The 24,484-nt window shown below is 38.2% G+C and overlaps 1 protein-coding gene across 4 annotated transcripts in view; it reads left to right on the top strand.

Moving 5' to 3' along the window:
• Positions 1–24,484, top strand: part of triqk.L (triple QxxK/R motif containing L homeolog) — a 53,138-nt gene that overhangs the window by 15,057 nt on the left and 13,597 nt on the right. For 3 of the 4 annotated variants that reach the window (XM_041565204.1, XM_041565203.1, NM_001127852.1), the window contains 2 exon segments: positions 5,054–5,123; positions 16,262–16,347. In XM_041565204.1, coding sequence (XP_041421138.1) covers positions 5,063–5,123; positions 16,262–16,347 — 147 coding nt within the window. In that variant the 5' untranslated portion in view covers positions 5,054–5,062. 4 annotated transcript variants of the gene reach the window in all.

The raw sequence follows: 24,484 nt of genomic DNA, 5'->3' as shown, positions 1-24,484 counted from the left end.
AGGCAGAAGGATTCGGCCCAATCCTGCTGAAAAAGGCCGAATCCCGAACTGAATCCTGGATCCGGTGTATCCCTACAAAAAACTGTTTTTAAAAATTGACCGATAGAAAAGTTGTTATTGTATAACATACTAAGGGGTTATTTACTAAACTCCGAAAGCAAAAAATCACGAATCTGAAAATCCAGCATCTCAGACCTGTTGAGGTTGCATATAAGTCAATGGGAGTAGTCGCAATGATTTTTTCATGTGTGCTGGGTTTTTTGCAATACCCCGAAGTTTTCGGGTGAAAATTACGAAAATATTGTAATCACGCAAAGCAAATTTTCGGGTAGATGTAATAATAATTAATAAGCGTAAAAAAACAGAGCAGATTTGATCGGAGTTTATAGCAGAAAATATCGAGATAAATTCAGACTTTGATAAATTACCCCCTAAAAGTTAATGTAAAGATGAACCATTCCTTGAATATCAGGCTTCTGCTACATTATTTCTAGGGATGCACGGAATCCACTATTTTGGATTTGGCCGAACCCCGAATCCTTCGCGAAAGATTCGGCCGAATACCGAACCGAATCCAAACCTTTATTTGCGTATGCAAATTATGGGTAGGAAGGGGAAAACATTGTTTGCTTCCTTGTTTTGTAACAAAAAGTCACAAGATTTCCCTCCCTGTCCCTAATTTCCATATGCAAATTAGGATTCGGATTCGGTTCGGCCAAGCAGAAGGATTCGGCTGAATCTGAATCCTGCTGAAAAAGGCCGAATCCTGGCCAAATCCCGAACCGAATCCTGGATTCGGTGCATCCCTAATTGTAGAACTTTATAAGAGCTTTATAACCCCTGAAAATTTGTCATGATCAGTTTGGGGGTTTATGCCCAAGTTTGGTGCCTTAGCAACTTGTGTATTATTTGGCCCACACATAAATAAACTAAATTAAATCCCGTTATTTTCAAGGTTTTCATTTGATTCTCCCCTAACACAGAACCTTGAAAATGTAGTCATGCCGCTGCAAGCAGATCAAAACAGAATTTGCAGCTTCCGTCCTTTTTGAAGTCTAATATAATACTGTAATTCACAGCCACTCCAACATGAGGATTAATAAGTAATAAACAACATTCTCTGCCTAATCCATATTCTAGTTTAACTGTCGGTGACAGACTCCCTCCTTGGGGAGGCACAAATTCTTTCGGAGGTTAGATGATGAGCCACATTCCCTTAGGAACGGAATAGTGAAAACAATCTTGATGTTGTACATGCTAATCAAGTCTCGCTTCTGCATGTATCATGGCACGCTGGAAATTGGGGCTGATCTTTTATGTAAATGACTGGCTTATTAGGCGTTGTGGCTGGGCCCGTGTCTGTGTGCTAACGTCTCCTTGGGATACTTCGAGATTTTTCATCCCTCCATCAAACCTGAAGAAAGGAATGATGATTGCCACATAGCTTTGAAGAACAAAGAAAAGTTGCAGCGTTTGATTGCCTTTAAATGTTTTAGATCCTGACAGCATGATCCCTGCAGATGAACAAGGCTGTTAACTTTTGGGTTACGTAGCTAGATGTATTAATAAATAAATATAAATATATATATCTATATCTATATCTATATCTATATCTATATCTATATCTATATATCTCCTAATACAAAATATGCTGTCATCATCCACTCGGAAGTGTTTTACTGGCAGGACTGAAATTATAGTCTGGAAATCTTTCACCAGCGACATTTTTGTAATAAACGGTTATCAGGCTATACCAGTGGCAGCTAATGGGATTATTCAGCAGGCAATGTGAGCAACGATCTGAATCTCAGAAGAGCCACTCCAATCCTCTGTATTTAACCTCGTGCTGTACTATTATAATTCTCTTCACTTCAGTGGTGCTTTATAATAGCAGCACATAAATTCACCATAATAAACAATTTATGCTTGTTGGGGGAAAACGCGATTCTTGCAGTGCAGGTGCGGGACTATGCAGTGGCTTATACACGTCGAAATGTCTAGTAGAAAAGTTCAGTGTGTTTAAAAGCATTGCAACTGAGGGATTTATAAAAGAAATACTGGTATGGGATCTATTATCCAGAAAGCTCCAAATTTCAGAAAGGCCGTCTCCCATGGGCTCCATTTTGTCCAAATAATACAGATTCCCCTTTTTCTCTGTAATAATAAAACAGTAATCCCTACGGGTGGCAACGCTGGTGAAAAGTCGCTAGCGTTAGCCACTTAACCCTTTAGTGAATCGGCGCCCTTTGTCGACTACATTTTTAAAGGAACAGTAACACTAAAAACCGAAAGTGTATTAAAGTAATAAAATATAATGCAATGTTGCTCTGCACTGGTAAAACTGTGTGTTTGTTCAGAAAAACTATAGTTTATATAAACATGCTGCTGGAAGAGGCACAGGTTGTTTATATATACTGTATACATAAACTATAGTAGTCTTTCTGAAGCAAACACACAGTTTTTGGTGTTACTGTTCCTAATCTATTTTCCTAATTGATTGAAAGAAGTTAAGTAAACAACATACTAGGCATTTTATCACTGCCAAAGCTCAAAAATATAAACCACATCCTTTGGTAATTCTAAAACAAAATGAAAGTTAAACTACATAAATCAAACACAATTGGAAAACCTAAAAACTTACAACTTTTAAATGAACATGGCATATAGCTGTAGAATAACTGTTAAATATAATCCAAAAATAACTAAAGTATTTTTCTTAGAAACCGAATTGCTTCTGCCATATCCTCCTTCACAGAAGCTTTTAAATCTGGTTTGATTATTTTCAGTGCTTGTATTTAGTTATTAGGAGTCGGTACATTTTTGGCGACTCCCACCCCAGATACCCAAAATTACTCCTGGCTCCACAGCTCTGCAGAAAATGGCACAAAATTTTCATAGCTAAATCAGACACAGAGCCTTCTAGGTGGCATTTCAATAAATGGCATTAAGCCGATTCAGATAAAAAGTAATTGATGCTACTTTTGTGACATATTGCTCTAATTCTGAGAGTATATCTAGAATTTCCGCCATAGAGGATGATATGGTTGCACTTTGTATTCAGAAAGGGAATCAATACTGTTGTGAGTATCCAGCAAACAGAAAAGTTGCTTGAAATGATCCGTTTATTAAAGTAGATACCAGACTGGGGAGGTGGAGTGCATAGTCTACCATCCCAGAGGAAAAAGTTGTAATTGGCAACCCACATCTTGCTGTACTTCTAGGGAATAACTCCCACCACTGATAACGGGTCTTATTTACACATAATAGTTACTTCTGGCAGTATTTAAACCTTACACCTGTTATTACATTTCCTTGAAATGGTTTAATCCACTTCTGATCCAGCTGCTTAATACCTAAGAGGAGAGAGTGGTTGTATAATGACAGTAGGAAGAACCAGGAATTTGTTCCAGTTTACTAAGACAGGTATTGACCATACTTGTTTTAATACCTCCATTCATGACTGATGTGATAGGTTTGAATCTGATATTTGGATTAGGGCATAATTTGTTCATAAAGAGATGCACTTTTCACTGTATCACGGATTATGCCACAGAGCCCTGGAGATGTTCTAATCATGATCGGCAATGGCTCCGCTCCCTAATCAAATAATCCAGGTGATAGGATATAGATTTTTTTTGTTTGTATGCATAATATGGATGGGACAGAGATATCTATGTACAGATTCTCACTAGAGCAGTGATTACCAACCAGTAGCTCGTGAGCAACATGTTGCTCTCCAACTCCTTGGATGTTGCTCTCAGGGTCCTCTAAGCAGGATCTTATTTTTAAATTTCAGGCCTGGAGACAAGTTTTGGTTGTATAAAAACCAGGTGCACTGCGTCTCCGTGTAGGTTGACAATCCACATAAGGGCTAACAAATGTCCAATCGCAGCCCTTATTTGGCACCCCAAGAACATTTTTCATGCTTGTGTTGCTCCCCAACTCCTTTTACTTCTGAATGTTGCTCATGGGTTCTAAAGGTTGGGGATCCCTGCACTAGAAGATCAAGTATAAGTATGGGACCTGTTATCCAGAATGCCTGGGACCTGGGGTTTTCCAGATAATGAATCTTTCCGGAATTTGGATCTTCATACCTTAAGTCTACCAGAAAATCATGTAAACGTTAAATAAATCCCATAGGCTGGTTTTGCTTCCAATAAGGATTAATTATATCTTAGTTTGGAATCAAGTACAAGGTACTGTTTTGTGATTACAGCGTAAAAGGAAATATGTTTTTTACTTTTGGATTATTTGGATAAAATGGAATCTTTGGGATAGGCTTTCCGTTATTTGGAACTTTCTGGATAACTGTTTTCCGGATAATGGATCCCATGCCTGTACAACAACTCGAACCAAAGCCACTCCATAACCTACAGTAGCCTCTAATTTCTCATCTTGTCCCACATTGCTGACTCAATGTAGAGTCCGGCGTGGGTCCATTTTTTGGAACCCGTACCCAACCTGTAGCTGCAATCCGCAACCCGAATTCTTACCCGCTACCCGACCTGACCCGCTGACCATCAAGAATCAGGAAGTGCTGTCATTGTAACCCGGAAGTGACCTCATCGGAAGTAGGCGTGATCAGAAATAAATAGTAAAAATCCCTATGGAGAAGACCCGCGGCCCAACCCGCAGAACCGCCGACCCGCGTCTATACCCGGAACCTCTACCCACAACCCGCAGGGTACCACAGGTTTTTGCGGGTCGCAATGCATCTTCTGTTAGCACATTGTGGGTGCCAACCTATCATGTTCAAGATCTCCCCGTGAATACTGTGTGAAAGAAGAGATGAAGTGTGGACTACGTTGGAATGTAACTTTATGACTTGCCATAGTTTTGCTGTATATCTGGGCTTGGTCATCAGCTCTTTGGCATAGATAGATTTAAACAGTTTTGGTTATGGGCTTTAATGTTAACTTTTAATATCATTCATTGCTGAGCTGCCATTCTTTACCTAAACTGCATCCACTGACTACTTTTCATTTAATTTTCAAATGTTACCGTATTATTTTCTTCAATACAACTAAAACAAACCTCTTTTATTTTTATACAGTAGAAAAAAATGGGTAAAAAAGATGCTTCCACCACCAGAACACCGGTAGACCAATACCGCAAGCAAATAGGTAAGTAAAATACTTACTAGAGATATCCTGTTAACCGTCAGTAACAAATTCCTATATAGAGATATCTTTAATGCCGACTCTAAAAGCGAATGAAGTCGTTCTGCTTACTTATTCCGGTACTGAGGCTAAACACATGAAAGCTGCAGACTCAAAACAAAAAAAAAAAACAGATTATGCAGTCATTTTTCAGTTTCAGAATCTCTTATTTATATGACTTGCAGCTTTGCCTAAATCTTCAAACAATTCTCCCAGGGCCAAGATGAAGCTCTGAAGCCCCATAAGAATTCTCTTTGTTCAAGCCACAAAATTGCTAGCTAGAAAGAAAATGTACAGAAACTTAACGCTGCACTAAAGGAATGCTCAATAAATAAGGTCAGAAAATGCTATTGCGAAAAAAACTACTACTGGTAAATCAGCTGGGGATTTTCTATACAAAAAAAAAATGCTAAACCAGCTTATGACATATTGTTCCACATTAAAGATGAAAGTAAAAAAAACACTGTCAGGATTCTAATTTGTTAGGGGTCACCCAGTGACTAAAATTCATGGGTTTCTGTAGTATATCCTTCTTTAGATAATAAATGGGCCCAGGGAAAACATGGTTGGTTTTTAATCAAGACATACCAAGAGTAATGAAAAGTTATGGTTAGATTTTTATATAGTATAAGTAATTCTAAAACAACTGGACTTGCTGAGTAATCATTGAAGACGTTTCACTACTCATCCGAGCAACTTCTTCAGTTCAACACCGAAGAAGCTGCTCTGATGAGTTGTGAAACATCTTCAATGATTACTCTGCAAGTCCAGTTGTTTCAGAACTACTTATACTAGATATACGATGACCAGGTTGAATGAACATCTTCATAGTCATATGGTTAATATTATGTTATCCATAATGCTTGGGACCTCGGGTTTTCCAGATAACATCTTTCTGTAATTTCGTTCTCTGTACCTTGTCTACTAGAAAATCATGTAAACATTAAATAAACCATATAGACTGGTTTTGCCTCCAATAGGGATTAATTATATCTTAGTTTGGATTAAGTACAAACTGCTGTTTTATTATTACAGAGAAAAAGGAAATCATTTTTTTTTTAATTTGGATTATTTTATTATAATGGAATCTATGGGAGATGGTCCTTCCGTAATTCGGAGCTTTCTGGATACCGGGTTTCCAGATAACGGATCCCATACCTGTATAAAGAAATAAACCTAGTGACCCCCTCCTTGTGTCACATTGAAGCATTGGAGTCTGGGATTTGAATTCCTTCTGCTTTCCAAAGAACCAAGTAATTTCTTACTTAAGCTAAGCTTTAGCTAAATGAGTCCATGTCCAAAAAGGGCATATTTTTATACCTTTAAACCCATATTATACAGATATGGGACCTGTTATCCAGAATGCTCGGCACCTGGGGTGTTCCGGATAATGAATCTTTCTGTAATTTGGATCTTCATACCTTAAGTCTACTAAAGAATAGCGATGAGCGAATCTTCTCGAAACTCTGAAAATATTTGTGAAATGGCGAAAATTTCAGGAAATGCCTTGAGGTCAATAATTTTGAGACGTGACCATTTTTATATGCGCGACTCTTTTGTCCAAATGCATTAAAGTCAACGGGCGTCCGAATAATTTTGATGCACAACAATTTTTACACACGCAATTCTTTTTTTGTCCAAATAATTTAGACTAGTGCAACAATTTTCTTTTTGACGCAGCTAATTATTTTTCACTGTGAATTTTCGCTGCAGTTTTGTGAAAACATGTCGGTGAAGTGTAGAAATTCACCACGAATCCATGCCAGCCGAATAAATTCCCCCATCGCTACTAGAAAATCATTTAGACATCATACCCAATAGTCTGGTTTTACTTCCAACAAACATTAATTATATCTTAGTTTGGATCAAGTACAAGCTGTTTTATTATTACAGAGAAAATGTGGATTATTTGATAAAATGGAGTCTATGGGAGATGGCCTTCCCGTAATTTGGAGCTTTCTGAATAACAAGTTTCCGGAGAACAGATCCCATACCTGTATATCTATAGATTTGTGATGGCTAGGCATTCCATAAGGCTCAGTATATAGCAAGATACATTTTTTATGCATTAAAAGAAGTCATGGAAGCATGCTTGGAAATATTTCCATGCCTCCTGCTGGCAGAGATCTGTCAGATACCATAGTTATCATAATAAATTCTGCTTTGGATTTTAACCAGCATGAAACACAGTAACATAATTTAAGGGGCATATTTATCAAAGGTCGAAGTTCGAAGTTAAAAAACTTCGAACTTCGAATTCTAAAAGACCAACCAAATGGTGGTCGAAGTTTTTTGGGGGTCAAAGTGGGCCTACTTTTTTTAACTTCGACCTTCGATCTCCCAAACTCCCCCAATTGCCTCCATACAGGATCTAGGAGGTCCCCCATAGGCTAAAACAGCACTTCGGCAGCGTTTAGGTGGCAAATGGTCGAAGTTGAAGTTTTAAAGAGACAGTACTTCAAACAAATTTGAATTTCAAAGTTTTTGTTCAACTTCGAGTCGAAGTTGGACTATTCTATGGTCGAATAACCCAATAATTACTTTGAAATTCGAAGTTTTTAACTTCGAACCTTCACTTTGACCTTTGATAAATCTGCACCCTAGAGAATGATAAATGAGCAACAACTTAACACTTTCTGACCTCAGGTTTTCTTCCTGTGGATATTTCTTCTTGATGTGTCACTGTATGACCTGCATAGAATCAGATGTGATTGTCTAGTCGAGGCTATGACAAGATCATGTCGATATTAAAGATAGATATTAAAGATATTTAAAATTAAGCTGCTTGTATTATTAGGCCTCTGTCATCTTGTGGAGTTGTAATCCAACCACTGAACACCACAATCTCCTCTTTGATTCAGATGAATGTGTGTTACTCAAAAGCTTATGCTAGATACCAGATGTGCAAAGATTAGTGGTTAGTAAATTATACTCTTACACTGAGCCTTATTCACTTTGTTCATTGTTTATATTGTTGGTGAAATAAAAAAAAAGTCAGTCTTTATGTGTCTTTAGCATTGATATTAAGCTTGCCACTCTTCTTTCTTTTTATGATTGTCCCATTTTGAGGGCGGACACATTTTAGAAGGGGTAGCTCTAACACCAGCAGCTGAGCTCTAACGCATCATAGCACAGAATGGTGTCAAACACGTTCAGCGGGATGTGTACATTTTTGAAAATGAGGAAAATATCAAAGTGCTGGGAATATATCTGGTTTTCCCCTAATAATTACATCCTTAAATATTGTGTAAACTTTTTGTATTTTGGCAATGAATTAGAAGCACTATTTGCCTCTCTCTATGATCATGAATGCACTGTTGCCATTTTAAATGGAAATAAAGCATATTTTAACTTTAAATCATTTAAAGGTTTCACATACAGGTATGGGATGTGTTATCCAGAAAGCTCTGAATTACAGCAAGGCCATGTCCCATAGACTCCGTTATAATCAAATAACTCGAATTTTAAAAAACGATTTTAAGTATTGATAAAATGGTACCCTGTACTTGATCCAAACTAAGATCCTTATTGGAAGCAAAACTAGTCTATTAGGTTTATTTAATATTGAAATGATTTTAAGTAGACTTAAGGTACAGAGATACAAATTATCCGGAAAACCCCAGGTCCCGAGCTATCTGAATAACTTAAGTTATTTTTGTTTGCTTTATGTAAGGAAACAATATTGTGACACTTGTTGGCTAATACAAGGATTTTACTCAGCGGTACAATGAGCAGATTGATATCTAATGTAGGATAATGCACCTTTTACTATTTATGATCGTGTTTCTGCATTAATGATGAAGCATATAGAAGTAGGTCTTGAGAGTTCAAGCTAATCATCTTTATATAGGTGCTCACAGGAATCCAACCCCATTTATTTGGGTTTATATACTAAGAGTGCTTCACTTATAGTACAGATATGAGATCCATTATCTGGAAACACAGTTATCCAGCGAGCTCCGAATTACTGAAGGACATCCCCCCATACACTCCATTTTAATCAAATAATTTAAAACATGTTACTTATTTCTCTGTAATAATTAACCAGTGCCTTGTACCTGATTCCAACTGAGAGATAATTAATCCTTACTGGAGGCAAAACAGTCTTACTGTTTTAGTTTTTAATTAATGTGTTTAATGTTTCATTGATTGTTTAGTAAACTTTAAGTATGGAGATCCAAATTACAGGAAGAGCCTTTATCCATAAAATCCCAAGCATTCTGGATAACAGGTGCCATACCTGCCCACAGCTTTCTGGATAATGGGTTTCCAGATAACAGATCTCATACCTCTACTGGAGAGTTTAAAGTTTGATGTATATTAGCTGTGAGACACCAGGAAGACCTTGCTGTTAATTAATGACTGATGTTTATTGCTGCATAAACCATTGTGGGATCCTATCCCTTTTTGTTTTTTTTTCCCCATTTTCTGGAAGCAGGTAATTATATTTATACTTGTCTAATTGATCAGTCAATAAAAGTAGAACCTTGGATGACTTGCATACAGGGGATCATCTCCAACTAAATAGAAGTGCCTGAAACCACCACTGCTGTATCCCATTCACTTTTCTTAAAATTGCAGTCAAATTTGGTGGAATTGGAACTGAAATATTTTGTATATCAATATCCCTATGAACACCTCGGATACTACCTTATAATGATCAGGTATTCAATCATATGCTCCTTTAAGCCTATTCCAGTTCAAATGAAATAGAACCTTTTTTCTTAATTTCAAGTTGGGCCAAATTAAAGATTGGCTAACAAATAAAGGCCCCAAAAAATGTGAGGCAATCCTATATGAACAAGTCCATTCGCAGGTGAAAATATGCTCTTTTTCATGCAGAACCAGCTGTATTTTCATTGAAAGAACAACAGTTTAGAAAGCTTTTCCTGCATGTGTCTGTTTGATAGCATAATGCGCTTATAAGAAGCTTAAGCAGTATTCAGAAAATAGCAATGCATTAATTTTTAAAGCAGAAAATGCAGGCGGAAAACAGCACTGCCACATGATGATAATAAGGGAGGATATTGTAAAGTCTGCTGAGGAATAGCAATGAGTTGTGCTTTGAAATATGAACATTCATAAAACAATAACCAGATATTCTCATGATGATGAGCCAGGGCCGGAATATAAAGACGTGATCGGCAGCAGGTCTCTGGTGGAAGCTGATAAATCACAAGACACAGGCACCCACTGGCTGTTAGGCACCCATCTTTTTAAGCTTTTAATTTGTACAATAAAATATGTGGAATTAAATAAAACCCTTGGGATTTCAGGAGTTTTTTATAAAAAAAAAAATATATATATATATATAGATAGAGATAGATAGAGAGAGAGAGAGAGATCATCTTGAGAAAGGTCCCAGGAGTGGACCGAAACGTCGATACGATAAAGGATTATTGATTTGAAAAAATTCCTTGTGTGCACCGGCATCTACTTACCTACTTATTCGAAATTCTGGGAGCACCAGGGTAAATAACTTTTTGGCACGCGTGTGCAGTGGCCTTGGAATGTGTATAGATAGATAGATATCTCTATCTATCTATCTATATCACAAGTCATTAAAGACTTCCCTTACCATATGGAGACACACAGCCGGCAGGTCAAGTGCCGCTATATATAGGTCACAGGACTCAAAGGAGATGATTTCTAATATCCTTATTATTTGGCGCAGGGGGTGCATTATCCCTCATAACAAGATTTTCTGCTGTGTGGAGTGTGATAGCTGTATGACTAGTCAGAGGGGCTTCCCTGTTTATTTGTCCGTGAAATATACCGGAACTAAGCTCTGTATTTATGAGCAACACTGCCTAATCCAATGTACTTTGCGATTTGTTTATGTTTAAATAAAAGCCAGTGGTTTGGACACATTTATGTGCAGTTTCTTGGTGAATGTTACCTTATATCCTTCCCGTAATCAGCAGCATGTGGGAAATCACTATACACCCAGGGGCAGAATTAAGGGTCGAATTAGAAAATCTAATTTTTGAATTTTTCAGACTTTCTTCTTTTGGACAAAAAACTCAAAATCTAAAAATTAGCCAAACTCTATTAGAATTTCGAGATTTATCAAACCTATACCTTGGGAATAATTCAAATTCAACTATTCCCCACCTTAAACCTGTCGAGTTCATGTATAAGTCAGTGGGAGAGGTACAGTCAGAGCCAGGCCGGCCAGGCGCCGTAGGCAACCTGGCCGGTTGTGGCGCCGCCTGGTCACGTGCATGTGCAAACTACCACTCTCGTGCCCATGTGAGAAATGCCGCTCGTCAATCAATCAATGCACAGAAGTGCAGATACACCGGCAATTAGAACAGACAGTCGGAGAGAGGGGACCGGACATGGGTTCGGCGACAGAGGAGGTATGTGACTAGCGGCCCACAGCTTTTGCACCCTAGACATGTGCCTACTCTGCCTACCCCTAGTTCCGGCCCTGGGTCCAGTGACCAATTTGAATTTGGAGAAAGAAACTCGATTCGAGTTTTCAAGTCCGTAATATTCGTTAGAGATTAAAATATTTGATTTTTATTTTTTTTCATAAACAGCCGCCCAATCGAATTTCAAGTATATTCAAATGTATTAAAAAACTCACATGAATGAGAAATTCGACCTTTCTAAATGGCCTTCCCGTGTTGCTGGTTCACCCATTAGAATAACGTGGTGTTGGATGTCCAGCAGGGACGGCTGTGTGCAGGGTAAAGAGTTAATGAAATACAGGTATAGCATCTATTATCGAAAATGCTCAGGACCTGGGGTTTTCCGAATGAGGAGTCTTTCTATAATCTTTCTTTAGTCTGCTGAAAATCATTTACAAATTAAAGGAGTTGTTCGCCTTTCAGTTAACTTTTAATATGCTGTAGAGAGTGATATTCAGGGACCATTTGCAAGTGGTTTTCATTTTTTATTATTTGTTTTTTGGAGTTATTTAGCAGCTCTTCAGTTTGCAGTTTCAGTAATCTGGTTGTTATTGTCCAAAGTACCCTAGCAACCATGCATTGATTTGAATAAGAGACTGGAATATGCATAGGAGAGAGGCCTAAATAGAAAGATGAGTAATAAAAAGAACCAATAACAATAAATGTAGGGCCTGACAGAAAATTTGTTTTTTAGATGGGCTCAGCAACTCCAATTTGAAAGCTGGATAGAGTCAGAAGAAGAAGGCAAATCATTAAAAATACTATAAATAATGAAGACCAATTGAAATATTGCTTAGAACTAGCCTTTCTATAACATACTAAAAGTAACGTTAAGGAGAACCACCCCTTTAAATAAACCTAATAGGATTGTTTTGCCACAAATATGGATTCATGCAGCTTCTTTATCAAGTACAAGCTACTGTTTTATTAAAAGAAAATCATTTTTGAAAAATAAAATGTTTTGCTTATAAAGGAGTCTGCGGGAAATGGCCTTCCCATAATTTGGAGCTTTCTGGATATCAGGTTTCAAGTTTCCATCCCGGGATACATTTATATGTCCCACTTTATGAAATTGTAAAGTGATTAATATACCGTATACTGTTTGGCCATCTTATGCATATATATTCTAATATGACAATCTTCTACTAAAGGCATGTGACCTGTTATCCAGAATGCTTGGGAGCTGGCATACATTTTGCCATATACCATTTATCTATAGTGTCCTATATTCATTAAAGTGATACTGACACATTCTTATAAAAATCATAGTAAACAGAAAGAGGGACAAAAAGATTTTGGCGGGAATTGTGGCAAATTTTTTTGACCATGCCCATTTTTGTGACCACACCCCCTAATTACCATGTCCATTCTACAAAATTTGGCAGGTTATGAAAGTTTGAACACATTTCTGTAGTTTTTATGTGTTATTACAGTTTTGCTAATGAAGGTGAATTGCCCTTTAAGTTGTGTAAGTTCTTATTTTATCTAAAACCGCTACAAACGTATGTTAAGTATGTATTTTGGCCTCTCTGCCAAGAGCCAATTAAGTTAGAAACTTTGTATCTTTTTCTGGCAGTTTAGTGCAGCAGATCAAAGAGAAACTCGGGACATATCAGTACACATCCGGGACTGCGGGTTGAGCTGTCAAAAGCAGAAGTGTCCTGCTCAAAATGGGACGGTTGGGATGTATGGGAAAGTGTCAGTATTGAGTAGTTGGGGCACCGTTTAGCAGTGTCGGAGGGTCGGGTCAACGCAGGTTTGCGGGGCTGGAGGCGGCTTTCAGGGCAACTATTCCGGGTTCAGCAACTACTTGATATGGACACGTTCCTATGATTTTTATAGAAACTTATCAGTATTGCTTTAATTTCCTTTTCTGTGTAATAATAAGCATACTTTTATGACTAAGCTGATGTGACTATATTTATAGCAAAACAATCCTTTTTTTTTTTTATCTTCAAAGGGACAGTTCACCTTTAATTTACATTTTAGTATGTTTTAGAATGTCCAGTTCTTAGCAACTTTTCAGTGGGGCCTCATTTGTGCTTAATTGCTTTTTTCTTCTGCCTCAATCACAGTGTCGGACTGGCCCGGCGGGATACCGGGAAAAAACCTGGTGGGCCCCGACCCTTAACGGGCTTCGCCGGCTAGTCCCCCTTTCGCAATCAGATTCGGGAAAAATCATCCATGCGAGATCGGTGCGTCATAGTAGAGGGTCGGAGGGGGCCCTGGACATTAGTCCCGCTGGGCCCAGGGCCCCCCAGTCCGACCCTGCTCATTCACTGACCCTGGAAACTAAACAAAAAAAAAACGCTATAAAATGCTATTGTTACTTTTTATTTCTTCTTTTTCACTTGAGTTCAGGCCCTCTGCTATTCAACTTCCAATCTCACATAGAGTCCTGAGCAGAACCAATTTCTAAGACCCAGAACTGAACCTGCAGCCCGCGCCCCGAACCTCAACCTGCATATTTACTCAATTTGATCCGGACCCGCAACTGCCTTATCCGCAACCCAACCCGCCACCCGCCGATCACCATCAAACAGGAAGTGATGTTGCTGCAAACCGGAAGTGACCATCAAAAGTGGGCGGGGACAGAAACAAGTTTTGTAACACTTTAAAAGGAGTAAAATATAGACAAAATAACGTAAGATAAGAAATTTAGATGAGACCAGCGACCCGCATCTATACCCGCACCTAAAAATCCTACCCTCATTCCGCAGGCTGCCCGTTTTTTTTTTTTGCGGGTAACTCGCGGGTACCCGACCCGCTGCAGGACTCTAATTCAAACCACTGCCTGGTTGCTGGGGTAAACTGGACCCTAGAAACTAGATAGCTGCTAACATGTCAAACCGTTAAACAGAAACTAAATAAAGGCATTTAGTTCTACATTATGGAACAATCCCTTGGATCCAGAAAACCTCCGGCCCCAGACATTCTGGATCATAGATACAATACCTGTACAGGTATGGGATCCGTTATCCAGAAACCCGTTATCCTGAAAGCTCCGAAGTACACAAAGACCATAATTTCTATTTTATTCAAATAATCCAATTTTTTAAAAAAAATTATTTCCCTTTTCTCTGTTATAATAAAACAGTGCCTTGTACTTGATCCCAACTAAGATATAATTAATCCTTATTGGAAGCAAAACCAGCCTATTGGGTTTATTTAATGTTTACATGATTTTCTAGTATTAAGAACCAAATTACGGAAATATGCGTTATTCGGAAAAACCCCAGGTCTCGAGCATTCTGGATAAACGGTCCCATGCCTGTAAATAACAAACCAGTAGCTCATTGTCCCATGGCCAGCTTCCAAATTATTTACTGGCAGTGACTTATTTAGATATCAATGGTGCAAAGTCCTATGCTGAATGTGTGGTACAGTTGAGGGCTTCCAAATGCAATTTCCCATGGGATTCTCAATGACGAGCATAATCATTTTCTTTTCTCCCTACTCGTTAGCAGTTGTATATAGGTATTGCATCCGTTATCCAGAAATGTCCGAATTACGTAAAGGCCATCTCCCATGGATTCCATTTTATCCAAATAATAAGAATTTTTCTCTGTAATAACAAAACAATAGTTTGTACTTGATCGCAACTAAGATATAATTAATCCTTATTGGAAGGAAAGCCAGCCTATTGGGTTTATTTAATGTTTACATGATTTTCTAGTAGACAAAATGTATGAAGATCCAAATTATGGAAAGATCCGTTATCTGGAAAACCCCAGTTCCCTAGCATTCTGGATACCAGGTCCCATACCTTTATAATATAAACTTTTTTTGTAGCTGTTCTAGTGTGTCGTTATGTTCAGTATAACACACAAACGGGGGAATGTAATAAAAATCGCTAACGGAAAAACTATTCGCAATGCGAAAAGTTATGCCTTTGCGCGAACAAATTTTGCTTTGTGCGAATTTAATATAGCTTTTGCGAGCCCGGAAACTGTTTAGCGACCACTTCCGACAGTGAAAGACCGTTTGCGAATTTTATAGTTTGCGCCAATGCGCAGTCAATGTAATAAAACTTCTTACTGAAAAAGTCGTTATGTTTGCTCCAAAAGATTACGACACCTTCAAGCACTTCTTATGAGTGCGCAATTAAAATTCGCAATGCGCAATTAAAATTCGCAATGCAATAACAGTTTAAGGAACAATATTACATTGCGAGATGTGGATTTTTAGTCTTATTGGTGCGAATTGTTTTGCTCTTTGCGACTTTTATTACATTCCCCTGTTAATGTATTTGATGGACACATTGATTTAATTCATTATGTTCTGAGCAAAGCCTTGGACATTACCATGACTCTATCAGAATGCTGGGCGCTGCAAGACCCAAGAGACAACTTTTGGGATCATTGTTTTGACCCCTGATTACCTTTAAGTGCCAAAGCCTACCTACGCCGAACATCTTCAGGCCTGATTTCTGCAAACAGAAGTAGCGTTTTTAACATTTAAATAAAAATTTAAATAAGAAAAAAAAAAGTCACCTTTTATTTGATTAAAGTTATTCTCGCTAGCAAAATCAAAGCTAATCCAAGAGCCTCTGTGCAGCCGTCATGCTTGCAGCAATATTTAATAAGTACATAAAAACAAAAAAAAGTCGAAAAGAAAAATCAATAATGCTAAAATAATTATGAGTATACATTTCTTCATTAATAATTTGTGATTCTTCTACTTTAGGAAGACAAGACTACAAGAAAAACAAGCCTGTATTAAAAGCAACAAGATTAAAAGCCGAAGCCAAGAAAGCAGCAATAGGGATAAAGGTAGACATCTATTTGATAGCTTACATTAAATTTCTATGCATGTCTGCTTCCTTCTCCCCCAGGATGTGCTGTGTGAATATTGATTTTTGAGAGAGATTGCTTATGACACTTCAAAACTGAGTAGAATGCAAACATCTGAAATATTTATCAGGCGTTGCTTTTACTTAAGGCATCAATTAACCCTGTGATTGCTTTCTTAAAAGACGATTTTACCCTCCAGGGATCCAGAAATGTCTCCCGTTCGGTGCATGTTCTCGCTAGTGGTGCTGTTTGATTACATGCAATTTTTGTTAATATTGCAAAGTTTTTCAACAGATATTTGACTTTTCAGGAGTGTGTGCTGTGTGATTTCTAGAGGCTGAGCCAGTGTCATAGAAGTAAGCTTGAAAACAAAAGTTTGCAAGCACTCCGTGTTCCACTCGTAGGGGCAAATTCACTAAAGTCCGGAAATTCACTAGCGCAGCCTTCACCGCACTTCGCTAGGCAAATTTCCGCCAGGCCGCCGCTAATTCACTAAAATCCGAAGTTGCGCTCTGGAGGTGAAAGGTACCGAAGTTGTGCTAGCGTTAATTCGTCAGAGTAAGCGCAGTTGCGCTATCGAAGACTAATTTGCATAAGGTGCCAAATTTAAATTTGAATGGACACGTATGCAGCAGCGCAAACGGAACACTACACAAACCCAGGGAAAGTTAATAAAAGTGTATATAGGTGTTCTAATGCCCTACACATGTGCCCAAAGTATATTGAAGGTGCCATATGTTAACAAATGTAGGGGGGAAGGTGGGCACCCAAAAAAAAAAAATTTGTTCGTTTTCAGCATAACACCCAAAAAACACCAGTGTGTTTTTTTTTTTTTATATTAACTCCTATCTACTTTATTGAACTTTGCCTACTCTGACCTGGCGAAGTAAACTCTGGCGAAGGAGGTTACGTTCAGGAAAAAAAACAATCTTAGTAAATTTGCGTAGTTTCTCCCCCTTCGCCAGAGTGCCAGCGTTAGGGTGCGAAGTTGCGCTACTCAATCTACATCGCTGGCGAATTTTCGCCAGGGTGACTAATAGTAAATTTGCGAAGTGGCTAAATGATGTCACGCTGGCGAATTTTCGCGAGCGTTAGCCACTTTGAAATTTAGTAAATTTGCCCCATAGGGTAAATCAATCAACGTCTTCGATAATCGTTATCTAAAAATAATTTTGGATTTTAATTTTGAGGATTGATTACTCAGGGTGGATTATCAGTAGCAGTCTGCCATTTTTTTTAAAAATAGAAAGTTTTTCTATACAGATATTTGAATATTTTCAGGAATGTGTGCTGTGTGATTTCTAGAGGCTGAGCCAGTGTCATAGAAGTAAGCTTGAAAACAAACGTTTCCACTCATAGGATAAAACGATCAACTTTATTTTAAAAACATCAACATCCTGACGCGTTTCGTATTGAAGATACGTAGTCATAGGCTTCATGAAACAATCAACTTTATTTCAGTAAGTTAAAAACAACATCCTGACACGTTTCGTGTCGAAGGCTTCATGCCTATGACTTCGTATCTTCCATAATCGATATCTAAAAAGAATTTTAAATTTTAATATTGAGGATTGATTACTCAGGATGGATTATCAGTAGCAGTCTGACATTTTTTTAAAAATAGATTTGAAGGTTAATGTTCATAGAAGTAAGGATGATTTTTGTGGAAGACAATGAAAGTCGTGTAGAAATTTGGTGCAAAGCACAGCCCTGGCCATAACAGAATTTTGCATACTCTGGTTCTTTGCCATAAAATTACACAATATGCAGTCGTTTCTGACACTTTCACTTTTTGACACTTTCAATACTAAGAGAACTAATGGGAGATTGTTTTGTTCTTGATATAGTGTTTAGTTATGATCTTATTGAGAGAGCAATTATAACTAATGCTAACGTGGGTCCAACTCCTACAGTCACTAAACCCCCGTCCCAACCTTTGGGCATCAGAAACCCATCTCAAACATCACCTTAAGATGTAAGGCTAAGTACATGTAACTGTAAATCCAAAATAAAGCTTGTTTTAAAGGAAAACTAAAGCGTAAGTAGCTAGAAATGTTGTACATTATGTTTTGGTTTTCTGTACCAGCCCAAGGCAACCACAGCCCTTTAGCAGTAAAGATCTGTGTCTCCAAAGATGTCCCAGTAGCTCCTCATCTTCTTTTCTGCTGATTCACTGCACATGCTCTGTGCTGCTGTCACTTACTGAGCGTAGGGACCCACTCAAAATATACAGTACACATAGAATAGAAATGTCACAATATAAGGCTAATTAGTAATTAATACAGATAATTACTACATGGCAGCTCAGAAACCAGTGCAATTAGCATCAGAATTTAATAATCAGCCCTGTAGCACCAGTTTATATTACAGACCAACCTCATTTTCTGTTGAATAATTTGCAAGGACCCCTAAGCTTAGCTTCTCAACAGCTGCTCAGAGCCCACTGAGCATGTGAGTGTCACAGACACTTTCCAAGATGGTGACCCCCTGTGACAAGTTTGAAGTCCTGAATCATTGCTGCTATTGACAAGCTGAAACCTTAGGCTGGTGCAATAAGTTCAGTATATAAAATATGGCATTTTTAGCCATATTAATTCTTAGGGTTTAGCTCTCCTTTAAGCAGAATGTTTGGTTACAAAAGCCAGAGATAGTATGGCAGCGTTCACGTAGGAAGCATCCACCATGGGAGCAAAAGCAACCTTGAGCAGTGAGGCGAGCCATAGCTGAAATGGACCATTCTCTCCAGACTTTAAGTCTTTAGTGGTACCATCCAATCTTCTATCCAAGAGTTTAACTATTCTTTCCAATCAGCAAACACACTCACATAATGAAAATTTCTAAGGAAAATTGAAAACTGACAGCTCTGTTGAGTAACTCATTTCATATGGGCTTTCCATTTCCCCAGGTGCTAATGGACATTTTGGCTAGTGGTCAAACAGACTAAAATGTCTGTACAGTTATACTTATTCCTTTTTTGTAAGGTATTAAAAAAATGTGCTTCCTTATACTTGGCAAATGGTATTTTTTTTTTTTTTTTTTTTTTTTACAAATTATATGTAAGTAGCGTTTGCCAAAGTGTTGCTAGCAAGCTGTAACAGCTGTTCATTTGCCAGATGATGTATTTGGGCTCATTCCAGTATTTGCTGTTATAATCATGAAACGGTGCTTTCTTTACCTCCTGATTGCAGATCTTGATCAAGCATTGCCATATGATGCTCCGTGTTCCACAACATCATCTCTGCAGTTAGTGCCGAGTGTCATGATTTAATGAGCAAGAAGGAAATTGGCCTTTTTTTTTTGCTTTGAAAAATTGATCATTATCATCATCATCCGTATTTCTGTGTATTTAAGATTTGTTACTAGACAGAGAAAGGTAAGACCGTAGGAAAAGAAGAGTCGGTAAATTGCCATGTTCTTTTGCACCTTGATAATGGAAGTATAGTTGTTAACCATGTTGTAAAGATGGAATTCTCATTTTAGGGTGTAACTAATGTTACTTCAGAACCAGTCGCGTAACTAGAGTACGCCAGGCCCCCCTGCAAAAAATCTTCAGAGGGGTCCAGCGCCCTCCGATCACAATCCTCCTGCCCACTTCCTGACCTGACTCTGGCCACTCCCCCACCTGACTCCACCCACTTCGAGCCAACTTGCGCTCTGCTTCCTCGCTGCAGGTAAGGGGGCTGTGGGTTCTTGTTGGCTATAGAGGAAGCAGACCTCTATAGTTACACCACTGTTCAGAACATATTCTACCAGTGCACACTAAGGGGGTTATTTATCAAAGTCCGATTTTATCTCTACATTTTCTGCTGCAAACTCATCCGCTCGGTTTTTTTACACTCATTTATTATTACATTTTCCAGAAAATTTGCTTTGCAGAGAAAAAAATCAGATTTTTTCTGGTTTTTCACCAGAGAACTCAAAAAAAAACAAATTCTGGATTTTTCACCCAAAAACTCAGATTTCTTATGTTTTTTGCCCGAAAACTTCGGGGTATTGCACAAAACCCAGCGCACATCAAAAAATCATTGGGACTTCTCCCATTGACTTGTATGCAACCTCGACAGGTCAGAGATGCTGGATTTTGTGATTCGAACTTTTCCATCCTCGGGGTTTAATAAATTCTGAAAAAGTCGTGATTTTTTAAAAGTTTAATTTTATAAAAAGAATTCACAAATTTTTCGTGATTTTTGCATTTCGGAGTTAAGTAAGAAAAAAACCCCTAAGGGTACAACTACATGAACGTCTTCAATGTAATTCCGGTGGATCCGACGCCGTGCGCCAAAATGTCGGATGGTGTTGCAGCGTCTGCATCTGACAGTCGTGTTGCGTCGTATGAACGCTGCAACACCATCTGACATTGCTATAGCTTAGCTTACGTTGAAGACGCTCATGCTCTTGGTTATACAGGTATGGAACCTGTTATCCAGAAAGATTGGGACCTGCGGTTTTTCAGATGAGGGAACGTTCCGTAATTTGGATCTTCATACCCTACGTCTACTTGAAAATCATGCAAACATTAAATTAACCCAATAGGCTGGTTTTTGAAAATAATTGGGAATTTATTTTACTGGTAAGTATAGAGGCCGCATACTCGATTAAAAAATCTTTTTTTTTTAATGTTAAAGTGTGCTTTGTTTTTAATCCATTCTGCATATACGCTATGTTGCTAGATACATAATCATGTATATATACAATACAGATGAGGGAGAATACTTTGTGTAACCAAGAAAAGAGTGAAAATCATCACATACTGTACATTCTCTAGACCTAAACTTTACCAATAATTATAGTCTCTCGAATAGCTATACATACATTTAGTTGTCCTGTTTTGTTGGCTACAAAATTATGATCATAAATGCAAAGCCACCATGCTGTTGCCAAGATAGGGCCATATGGCGGTCCTGTATTTCTCTGGTCTCCAGGGTACCTCCCTGCTTGCTTACATCTTAATTTATTAAACTGTTTCATTGTGCCCAGACATCAAGTAGAAATCCTTCCCTTGGGCCAAGAAAAAAGTCTCATGCCATTTTAGTTTTTGCTTTGACTTAAAGGAACAGTAACATAAAAAAAAGTATTTTAAAGTATTAAAAATATAATGCAGTGTTGCCCTGCACTGGTAAAACTGGTGTGTTTGCTTCAGAAACACTACTATTGTTTATATAAATAAGCTGCTGTGTAGCAATGGGGGCAGTCATTCAAAGGAGAAAAGGCTCAGGTTACACAGCAGATAAGCTCTGTAGAACATAATGGTGTTATCTGTTATCCACTATTTAACCTGTGACATAGACTTTTTTTTCAATTTCCACCATTGCTAAACAACAGCTTGTTTATATAAGCAATAGTTGTGTTTCTGAAGTAAACACATCAGTTTTACCGGTGCAGGGCAACATAACATTATATTTTCATTATTTTAAAACACTTTCATTTTTTTGTGTTACTGTTTCTTTAAGGGTAGAGGCACACAATACTCTATTGGAGATTAGTCTCCCATCTACAAATCACCTCATCTTCAGGTGACGTATCTCCCCGCGATGCCTTCTCACCGACGGAATGGCACTCGGATTGTTTCGTTTTCCGAAGTCGCTCGAATTTGCCTCACAAGGAAACTTCAGGCGACTTCGGAATACAAAAGCGATCTGAGTGACATCCTGCCAACGATTTCGATTGTAGCCGGCGGGAACGCAGTTCGGGGAGATTAGTCACCCAAAGAAGAGGCGATTTGTTGCCAGATGACTAAATCTCCACGTGTGTCTCTGCTCTTAGACTGTAACATTTAAGATAAGGATCAGCTATGGTGGAAGTTTTCTGCAAGGTATTAGTAAGAAAATGGTATACTGTTTGATTAAACAAACCCCTCATCTCTTCTTTCTCAGTGTTTCCTAGCTGGGCAATTAGCTATACCAACTGGTTTCATTCTACTCAGACTCATGAATTATAGGCATGAACTGAAACCGCATTTTAGAGGGTATTTACCCACATACCAAGTTTTTCACCGAAAATTTGTCAAAATACCAAACCAAACCCTAATGCGCATATTTGTCATGTTCAATATTCCAGAGCTTTAAGGAATATTAACCCCCTTCTAGCCCCATTGGCCTTCCTCCCCGCTTCCTCTCTGCATAGCCCACAACTTAAAAAAGTATTGCTGAATGTAGCACAGACCCCTGCATGTAGAGTAGCGCAGCGGAGCTCACCAGCGGTATCTTCGGATACGTTTGCTAATGGACCGCCATGTCAATTTGGTGGCAGTTTGGTGTTTGCGCCTACTGCACATGCGCTGGAAAGCCCCAGAAATAGCCAAAAGAAAAAAGCGGATCCAAAGATGGTACCCGTGAGCTTCTCTGCGCTACTCTCCATGCAGAGGTCTGTGTAACATTCAGCAACATTTTTTTTATGTAGTGGGCTATGCGGGAGGAAGCGGGGCCAATGGGCTAGTACAGTGATCCCCAACCAGTAGTTCGTGAGCGACATGTTGCTCTCCAACCCCTTGGCTGTTGCTCCCAGTGGCCTCAAAGCAGGTGATTATTTTTGAATTCCAGGCTTGGAGGCAAGTTTTGGTTGTATAAAAACCAGGAGTACTGCCAAACAGAGCCTCAATGTAGGTTGACAATCCACATGGAGCTTCCAAATGGCCAATAACCGCACTTATTTGGCACCCAAGAACATTTTTCATGCTAGTGTTGCTCCCCAACTCCTTTTACTTCTGAATATTGCTCACGGCTTCAAAAGGTTCGGGATCCCTGGGCTAGTAGATTGCACTTTCTCTTTAGGAGGGGGGTTTGGTTATTCTTTAAAGTCAAGTGAGATTAGGAAGCATATTGATCACCTGTCCAGGGTTGTGTTTGGGGAATAAAATATAAGAAAAGTGAGTTTTTCTGTTTTACCACAATCTGGTTTTTCTAAAAATAAAACGCTCACCATATTTTAGGTGGCAAGCTTTTTATCTAATTTTTTTTAAACTGATCCTGGGGTAAAAGTCTCCCAAAATCAACCCCTAAATCGAACCTGAAGTGCTAATATTTTGGCCAAATCCTAAATCTTGGATTTGGTAGATCCCTATCAATTAATCTAATGTATTATTTGTGAAATATTAAACTCGAGTCTCAATGCCTGACATCAAATTGGAGAAATTACTTCTAAAATACCAAATGTTGCCGAAAGAACTCCAAGCCCTCTCCCCTTGGAGGTTAGACGTATACTAATAATGCAGTTTTTTTCCGTTTTCAAAGACAATATTTAACGTAGAACAGGTTCTCTGAAATGTTTGTTTTAATTTCCCTAAAGAACACTACAGTGATGATTATGTAAGTCGGATAAAAGAATATTAGTATGAAGAAATAAATGTTCATACAAATGCAATAATACCTGGATTTGAAATTATTTGCAGTAATATTTATTAAATTCAACTCTATCTGTTTGTAAGTAGTAGCTGCTGCTGTTTTGTTACACAAATCAATCTTCTGACACCGTAAGGGGCCTATTTATGAAGGCATAACACTGAAGTTCTGTTTGCAAAGATGATATTTGTGTCTCGGAAACAGACTGTTATTTGTGTAAATAATGTATCAGAGAATTCATTTTTTACTATACAATTGCATGCAAACATGACAGTTTGCAACACAAAATTTAATGCCATGCTTAAACCAGTGCATCTTAAATTTTCATTAATACAGGTATGGAATCCACTGTTTCCAATCTGGAAACCCGTTATCCAGAACGCTCTCAATTACAGAAAGCCTGTCTCCCTTAGATTCCATTATAATCAAATAATTAAAAATTTTTCAAAACGGTTTCCTTTTTCTCTTTAATAATAAAACAGCACCTTGTACTTGATCCAAACTAAGATAAAATTAATCCTTTTTAGGGAAGCACCGAAACCAGGATTCCGAATCCTAATTTGCATATGTAAATTAGGGTTGGGTAGGGAAATCACGTGACTTTTCATCACAAAAGACTTTTTTTTCAACTTTTTCCTTTACTGCCCCTAATTTGCATATGCAAATTCGGATTCAGTTCGGTATTCGCCCGAATCTTTCACCAAGGATTTGGGGATTCGGCCGAATCCAAAATAGTGGATTTGGCGCATCCCTAATCCTTATTAGTAGCGAAATCATCT

The sequence above is a fragment of the Xenopus laevis genome, chromosome 6L (genome assembly GCF_017654675.1).
Source record: "Xenopus laevis strain J_2021 chromosome 6L, Xenopus_laevis_v10.1, whole genome shotgun sequence".
Taxonomy (NCBI): domain Eukaryota; kingdom Metazoa; phylum Chordata; class Amphibia; order Anura; family Pipidae; genus Xenopus; species Xenopus laevis.
This window is presented reverse-complemented; position numbering and strand designations above follow the sequence as displayed.